This window comes from Carassius gibelio, chromosome B22 (assembly GCF_023724105.1).
Source record: "Carassius gibelio isolate Cgi1373 ecotype wild population from Czech Republic chromosome B22, carGib1.2-hapl.c, whole genome shotgun sequence".
Taxonomy (NCBI): domain Eukaryota; kingdom Metazoa; phylum Chordata; class Actinopteri; order Cypriniformes; family Cyprinidae; genus Carassius; species Carassius gibelio.
In genome coordinates, this window is record NC_068417.1 from 10,791,027 (window position 1) to 10,800,290 (window position 9,264).

The 9,264-nt window shown below is 37.0% G+C and overlaps 1 protein-coding gene across 7 annotated transcripts in view; it reads right to left on the bottom strand.

The window, feature by feature from the left end:
• Window positions 1–9,264, bottom strand: part of LOC127988160 (matrix-remodeling-associated protein 5-like) — a 136,570-nt gene that overhangs the window by 21,423 nt on the left and 105,883 nt on the right. For 6 of the 7 annotated variants that reach the window (XR_008161520.1, XM_052590772.1, XM_052590767.1 and 3 more), the window contains exons 1-2: window positions 5,394–5,562; window positions 2,177–2,509 (exon numbers count right to left, since the gene is read on the bottom strand). Coding sequence is in view for 6 of the 7 variants with exons in the window: in XM_052590772.1 (XP_052446732.1) it covers window positions 2,177–2,509; window positions 5,394–5,451 (391 nt within the window). In the remaining variant the exon portion in view is untranslated. Of the gene's footprint in view, window positions 1–2,176; window positions 2,510–5,393; window positions 5,563–9,264 lie in introns of those variants that run through there. The other variant, XM_052590768.1, reaches the window with a different exon arrangement.

Sequence of the window (9,264 nt, forward strand, 5' to 3'; positions counted from 1 at the left end):
GAAGCACTGATGGCAGATGGACTATTCTGATGAGGTCTTTCGAAAGAAACTATATTAACTGCAAAATTGCTAAATATCAAGTCAATAGGGCTTGGGCGCCGCGTTGCATTCTGGGACGTGGCGGTCCTGCTGGCAGCCTCGCGAATGTAAACACCCATCAAGTCGAACGAGAAGAAGCAGAGTTAGGAGAAAGAGAAAAGATGGTAAAATCGTGAAAAGGTTGTGGGATTTATAGGGATACGCTAAATAGGGATGCCAGGGACCGGTATGTGGACAAAATCGGCAACATTAATGGTTTGGATCCATATGAAATTCCCAACAAATAGTGGAGTACCGACGGAGACTTGCTGCCGCACTTTTGCATTACATATATCTTCAGCTACCTTGTTTGTTTTGTGAGCGCCTACACTTCAGAACAGTTCCGAAGCTACAAGTCATTGAAGTCTCATGTACAGTTCACAAATGGATGGGTAGTTTCCTGTAAAATATCCCGTTTGCTCTTCAATCGGACCGGTCAAGTCTCTGTGTTGTTGTCCTGTCGCTACTCCTTGCCCTTCCAGCGAAACAGCTGTTTTCAATGTATCGTTTTGCTCACTTGAAAGCAACCTTAGCGTGATGTTGGGCTTTTTAAGATAGCGTGGTTGTTGTGAGAGCACGATTTCACGCCAATCTGTAACTAAAGTCACGTTAGACCTAGCTTCACAAATCGCTTAACGTTAGTTAATGTAGCAGTTTTATAGTACGAATTTTTGCTGTCAGCAGAGGGATAGCAACAAAAAGATGAATGTTGAAATTTCCCGTATTTTGGATGAGTAACCCAAGAAATTTCCCTTATTTTCAATGTTGACTTAAGCTATAAATGAATATTCAGATGTTATAGTCTCCGTCGCGCCTCCAAGCAGGAAAGCGGTGTAAAATTAATCCATTCTCATTTTATTTTCCCCATGGCGATTATATGTTGCGCCATTTACACCCCACAATATAGCAACGGTTTCCCATGGTTGAAATAGAGGGAGTATGTCTAAACACTGCGCAGTAGCCCGAGTAGCAGTAAAGGAGGCATTCAACGTGGCGGCCACGCCAAGTAATGACATTACGACGCCAAAGCCCTATTGTGGTAGTGCTGAAATGACGCTTTGATTACGTTGACTACGAAAATACGTCGATGCGTCACACTGTTTACATTCACCTCACGTGATGGCAACTTCTGCTCCTGGAAAAGGTGAAAGTTCCAGCCTGTCGCAAAAAAGCTAGACCACGATTACCAAAAGCATGGGGATACTTTAAACAGAGGCCAAATAAAATAGTCCTTCATTCCCTTTGCAAAACTGAAGTGGCGTACCATGGCAGCACAACTGATGCACGAGCACCTCAGAAGAAAACATCCTGGCACTCTCCGACCTCAAAAGGACGCAACATCTGTTCAAGTATTTATTATTACAATTAGTTTAGGGAGGAATTGTGTTCTTACCTGCTGTGTTTTGGACAATAATTAGTTCATATATGCTAGGTAATAGTAATGCTTATCACTAATGGTATACACCGTAAACGTATATTACTGTATATAGGTTACTATGGAAAAAAAAAAATAATATTTTTTACTGGTTGTTAGAAGCATTATGCAACATGATTGTAAAAGATATGAGAGCTCTTTCTATTGTAGACGGTCAAGGATTTCACGAGATGATCAACACATTTTACCCAGGATGCACCTCTCCCTCCAGGTCCCATTTGCACTGTATTGGTCATTATTTCTGCACAGTGTTGAGCAGTGCTTTTGTTGAATTTCTACGGCATTTTGAATGCTTTTGAATTAATATGGCATTATTCGTGCCTGATGCTAATGTGTGGTTTACATTTTATTTCTGGCACTGTAAAAAATTAATCAGAGTTGAATTATACCTATTAGAAGTTGTACTTATTTTTTGTAAAGTGATCCAAAGCATCCATTACCCAATCAAAAAAAAAAAAAAAACCAAACACTAGATTCATTTATAAAATTGTTCGAGTAGTCGACCAATCGAAAAAGTCGCTAGTTTAGTCGACAGAAAAAAAAATCGTTAGTTGCAGCTCTAAATTGTGGAAATGTCTTTATTCATACAGATTTAGTTCAATGATGTGCCGAGTTTAATAAACACGATGTGATTTAAACCTGCTTTTAAAAATCATGACTCACCTTGAAGAGTTACATTGAAGATCGTTTCGCTATCACTGTTGTTGCTGCTGAAGATGATTAATTTGTAAAGTCCCGAGTCTGTGATTGTGATGTTCCTGATGCTCAGAGATCCGGTCTGATTGTTCAGCTTCAGTCTGTCTCTGAATCTCTCAGTGCCTTTATTACACTGAACATCAGTACAGGAATAACTGAGATTTCCACTGAGTCGAGCGATGAGAACATCATTAAAATACCAGTTAATCTTTTCTTGTAGGTTTATTTTAACATCAGTGTGTAGAGTGACTGAATCTCCCTCCATCACTGACACCGAGACTCCGTCTGAACCAGACGCACCTAGAGAAGAAATTAACACATAAATAATACTTTTCTGGACCTTGACACATATTTATTTTGCAATCAATGGGACAGTCTCAAGCTTATGGTTTTCATCCAAAACGTCTTAAATTGTTTTCCGAAGACAAAAAGCTTTTGGGGGTTTTGAACGACAAGGGGGCAAGAGATTAAAGACCAAATTTTCATTTTGGGTTTAAGATAAAAAATTCTGCACAATTTATAATCTGCAATAACATTTTGTAGTTATTACATGTCCTAGCCCTGTGTAACAATCCTTAGTTGCTAAGAAATTAACCTCACATAAATTAATTTGATTGCATTTGAGCTCAATCAATGGCTACTTTGTTTTTATCTGTTCTTTGTTCAATTTTTGTGGCTGTTTGCAACTTTGATGTAAAGTGTCAGTAATTAGAATGCACCAACTTATTCCTTTGTTACTAGATTTGTGAACTTTCCTTTAAATAACAAAAGTACTCATAAAGTGCATTAATATAATGGCGCTGAGGAGCAGCTGACAGCGCTCTGACCGAGTGTCATACAGACTGACTGTCCTCTAGCACAGTGATGCTGGGGGCACTATTTGGTGCAGTAATCATATTTTAGGGTGACCGTGCCACTCTTTATTTAAGTGCATGCACTTAATAAGGAAGTTTACCCTCATTCTGTCAAATTTACTTGCCCTCATGCCCTTCCAAACCTGTTTGAGTTTCTGATGTTGAACAAAGATATTATGGAGAATGCTGGTAATCAAACAGTTGATAGTCTCCACTCGTTTCTCTTATATGAAGTCAATGTGGGATAGAAACAGCACCCATTTGGTTTATGGACTCATTCAAGTAATGGTTATATGAAAAATAAAAACAGCAATTGTGATTTTTAAAGATCATACCCAATCCCTTCACTACATTTTTCAAATGCTTTCACCAGGACAAATCCCTCGGACCAAAAAGGAACAAGGATAAATAAAAAATGTCCCAGTTATTTTAAATCATATATATATATATATATATAATTGCAGGAGCATGGTTGGTATTACAGTTTCTAATTAATTGTTTCATTTTTTTTGGTTTTGTGTGAATGAGTTTCCATTTGTTGAATTCTTTGTTTTCGTTGTTAATGTGTAATGCTTTTAAACATTCATTTAGATGTATTCCAGTGTCAAAGATACATTTGCAAAGACAAAAAGATGTGAAAAAAGTTTTAGTTGTCTTGGATTTCTTTGTTCATTAAGTAGGGACACAAGATTAAAATTGGTTAAATATATTGCATATAACATACTGCATGATTCTTGGACTGGGAGATCTTTGTCTGGATCTGGGTCTTCATCAGGGGCGTCGCTAGGCCCTTTTTAGGGGGGCTTCAGCCCCCCTAAACTTATGCCCAGCCCCCCTAAAAAATTATTTGATTAATTAATTAGTGATCGCTTCAGTCCCCTTTAAAAACTCATTTGAGACGGTGGCAAGCTGCATCAAGTTCCGGCTCCTCCCCTGATCTGAGTCTGCATGGATTCAGCGCGTTTTTCAATCCACAGGGGCGCCGAGCAGAGCGAACATCAGAGAGTACAAGGTGTGTGTGTGTGTGTGTGTGTGTGTGTGTGTGTGTGTGTGTGCGTGCGTGTGTGTGTGTGCGCGTGTGTGTGTGCGCGTGTGTGTGTGTTCTCGCATCCAATACCAATACGTCTTCGCTGCGTTCACCTTCAGCCTTTATCACGGTGTGACAGTTGTTTTTTCTTCCAACAAAAATGAAGCGATTAACACCCATGAAAACATACTTTAGAAAACGATCATGATTTATTTTAATTTACTTTTCAAAATTCAAAACATATTATTGTGTATTTCGGCATTACATTATGCAGCCATTCACAGAAATGATTTAAGACACACATCATTGTCTGAAAGCACTAAATGTCACAGAGAGAGAAACATCATGTGGAGTTATTTTGTTTTGTATTATTAAATATGATTTTGTATTAAGTAATAATGAATCATTAGTGTATCATGATACATATATTAGAGTAAGAGTAAAGGGATCTGTGATTCTTTTTTTTTTTCTTTTTTTTTTAAGTAATTGATTTATAGAAGTGGCAAATTGATAATGGTGTTATTTTTAATAAATAGAAATAAATATAGAACAGATTAAACATATTAAACATTAATAAATAAATGTTCAGGGGCTGACTTGATGTATAACCAACCGTATTGTTGATTATAAAGGCTAAAAAGCTAAAAATTAATAATAATAATAATAGTAAAATATAATAATTTATTTTTCATTGTAGATGGATATACAACATTTTTTTGTCGTGAGGGAGTAGGTCTGCAAATGAGCAACAGTCAGGTGAGAATAGAACAGACAGCCTCACACACACAATACCACTGTATTCCCAAGATTCATTGCAGTCATTGAACCCTTATGTTGTTTTAATATTCTGCCAATTTCCACGTACATTTCATAAGAAAAAGCTGTGGTATCATCAAAGGATAAACATGAATGTCCTAATACTGAATCAGGAAGTCTTTATTGTAAAAATCTACATTCCCAATTCAAAATTTTCCAGTGACTGGTCACATCTAAAAAACTGTATTAGTTTTTTTTTTTACAGTGCTGTATATGGCTCAGTCAGTACTCCTACTCCCATATATGAAATACAGGGAATACAATGGAATAGTGGATTGCAATAAGGTTAGTAGTATACAACCCTACCCTAATAGTCAAATAGAATTTTTTAATCATACCCTTATTGGGGGCTGAGCCCCCCTAAAATGAAAATCTTAGAATCGCCCCTGGTCTTCATTAAACCTTTGCTTTGAACAGGGAACTATAAACTACTACTCTTTCTTTTTAATCGTTGACCCGAATACAATTAAATAAGTAAATGTCCTACCGTGCCAAAGAAATGCAGAAACTACAAACAATCCGACGAAAAGCATCGCTGTCCCCATGTTTCCTCTCAAACGTGTTTGATCAGGTAGACTGCTTTCAATTAATGGAGCAGCACTGCTGGACAGAGCTGTGACGTGTCTGGAGATGCCAGCTACACACCTGATTCAGATCAGCAGCTCGTTAGGAACTGTGTTCACATTGACATGCTCCCTACACAGCGTTCACTGCTCCCTACTCCCTGAGCAGGGGCAATCTGACGAAGTTTATGTCACTTCGGAACATGCATTCACGGATTTGCGCTGTGCAACATCTTCACACACAAGTTTGACATCATATCTCTCTCTAAATAAATACAATTTAAATTCACATCTCGCACACTTATATGCACTTTGAATAGAACATATACGTTCACGTCGAACTGGGATCATTGCGGAATATCTTGTGATGTTCACTTCGAAGGGCACTTAACGTTCGAATAGAACAAACGTCTGAAGCGTAAGAGAAACATAAAAAAGTGCAGAGCAGGAGAGCGTGAGGACTGGAATTGAGAAGCGCTGTACTAGACACTAATTAAATACACAGTCGTGTGTGGGGAAACATTTGTGTATCATTTACATACATAGAAAAAATACATCAGAGTTAAATAAATAAGCACGTTTTAGATGAGAACAATATATATATGGATTGGTAAACCATTGATCATTAAGGTCATCAGTAATACTTCACATCCTCTTCAGCACGGTGGATGAATAGTTTCTACTGCTGCACCATTCCAAGATTTTTTTGGGTATATTTAGCTAACCTAGTTCATGACTCATCACAAAAGATCCTATAATTTGATGATCTGCAAAAAAATAACTTTTTGCTGTTTATATCTTTCAAAAAAGTATGGTTGTATTTGTGTTCGAAGTTTGACCTCTAACTTATGTTGAACTGCTTCCCAAACATGTTTAAATTAGTGATGGGACGATTGATACCAATCCTCTGAAGCTCCAATGCAGGTTTCAAAGAACTATTGTTGGTTCGTTTCAACGGAATACATCGCCCTTGGCAATTCGGAGTGAAAACATTAATGGCTGCATTATTGGAGTGTCATTAAAAACTGGCCACTTCGGAATGAAGTTTTTGGAAGGGTACAACTGATGGACACTTCGGGCTCCCATGATCCTTTGCGCAGATGTGGGCACGTGATGATGATGCAGAAGGGCACTTCAAGAAACAGTTGTTTGGTGCCCTACACCCTTCAAAGCTCTCACTCCAGAGAGTAAACTCTTTGAAGGGAGTAGGGCAATGGGATGAGCCCTTGGGATTGGAATGAATGCTTGTACCAAAATGACAGTATCATGTGATTGTTGATGTTTGGAGCTTCGAAAGTCATGCAGTTTTGAAAGGTCTGAAGGTTGGTTTGAATAAATGACTTTACATTGATTTGGTTATGTGTATAACCTTGGAATTCAGTAAAATAGTTTAGAATAAACTCAACACCAGACAGAAACTGAACACAACTTGTATTTTATCATGTTCTATAGCTGGGGACTAGAGACGCTGAACAGCTCACCCAAAATATTTTTGCTACTACTCACGTCAACTGTTAATTATAATCACACATTTGTATATTTTATATTATTGAACCCAATTCTCCACGCAAAGAAAGAAGGCATAACTTTCTCACTGTAGTATTGTTGCCTCCGCCACCATGTCGTGAAGACGCTGTGTGTTTCGATGGGAAAAAGAAACTACTTGGTTTGGTCTTTCAAAACAGAAATCAGTGGTTAAGTTGTATTTCAACACTGTTTCAGAACAGTTCAACAAAAATATTCAGATGTGTGCAGTGCACTTTATGGAGGTTGAGAGTTTAAAAGTTTCCTTTGAGAGTAGTCTACAATTTCTCTCCGTTTCTATAAAGTGGGGCTGTTCCAACTTTGCAAGGACAGTCTGGTGCTTTTGACTCACAGTCTGTACATTTTTTTGTTAACGGTTTAATGTTTACACAGTGCAATATGCAACAGAATGTGTAAAAAGACAGTATGAGTCATTATAATCAGTTATTATGTCCCCACTGGATAAAACAAATTTCTAGTTTGTAATGTAACATTTCGGGCAAACAAAAAAGCTGGCCAATCAGAGCACACCTTTCTTTTCAGACCGATGAGTTTTGTAAAAATTGATGAGTTTCAGGAAGGCAGGGAATAGAGGAGGAACAATAATGACATCATGTGGAAAATTATGTTGTTTGAACCTTAAACCACATAAACACATTGTATTACACCAAATAATGTTCTTTTTGCAACATCATATGACCTCTATAAAAACGTTTTCAAACCATCCTTTCCTCCACAATTGTTTGTTAGATTTGGTGGAGAAACCAAGTCTCACCACCAGATATCGCTAATCTGCACTGTGTTAAAAGCTTTGAGTAATGAACCATGTTTCGGTACAGTTTCATGAAATCCTCAAATGGTTCAGAAAGCCCAGATTTCCCATCAATAGTTTTATGTATGAAACTAAGTTTTTGAACTCTGGAAAGACGCCAATAACCTTTATTATTGTTGTTAATATTATTGTTTTAAATCAGATGGATTTTGATTGGCTGTAAAGGTATTTATCTTTTAATCTTTCTGAAAGTGACCCCATCAATATTGTATTTACGTGCATGTTATCAAAGACTTTAGGCCAAGACATGTCACTCGTATAGATTTGAATGGGGAAAAATGTAGCACTCAATATGGACGTTCTATTGACGAAGCCCATCCTTCTGAGCAAAATAGCCAATAGCTAATTGGTAGAGTCTGCCATTGGTTACATAAGTACTGGTTGCTATAGACACAGTCAACACTCTGAGATGGGCGCTCAGGTCTGCGCATGCTTTTTTAATGCTATTTGAGCAAAATAAACAACATTTATGATACTGCTGTTGTATGATTTCATTAGTGATTTCAAATATGAAATTGAATCGTAAGCTTATTGAACAGTTTTGTAGAATTTGGTGTTTTCAAAGAGATAGGAGCTGCACTTGCATGCTCGAGATGCGTTTCAAAGACGGTTGCTGAGTGACATGACAGGCCTTAAAGAGACTTTCTATTATTGTTACAGTTGATGTGAAATTTTTATAGGCAGGGGTGCACATAAGTGGTCCGCAGGTGTGCATGCACAACCAAAATAAACAATATGCTGTAGAAATAAGTTCTGACAGCGCATTTGGTACCGACATAGATGACAAACTGTACGGTATAAGCTTTCTTTTCAAATAGAAAGCACAACTCTACCCACTGCCATGTTTGGCTTGATCAAGTATCTCCATTGTCCTTACACTGTTAAGTTTAGTCAGTGTTTCTCTGCATCCCAAAAATCATAATGAAAAACACAGACCAACTAAACCACCGACAACAGCTGCATCAGTCAAATGAATTACCACATGAAAAGCTTTTCAGCAAAAGATGAGCTCAATACAACAATCTGAAAGATTTACATCAACAAAAACTTTATTTCTATGCAAACAAAGAATCCTTTAGCATTTAAACATCCTTTCGCATATAAACATTTTAATTTATTATATGTATATTTACATTTAGTCATTTAGCAGATGCTTTTATCCAAAGTGACTTACAGATGAGGACAGTGGAAGCAATCAAAAACAACAAAAAGAGCAATGATATATAAGAGCTATAACAAGTCTCAGTTAGGTTAACACAGTACACGTAGCATGGGATTTTAACTAATATAATAAATAAAAAGAAAACATAGAATAGATAAAAAAAAGGGCAAGCTAGTGTTAGAGGTCCTTTTTTTAATAATTGTATAATAAATGTAAAGAAAATTGATAAAATACAAAAAGATTAGAAAGGTAGTTAGTGTTTTTTTTTTAAAGAATA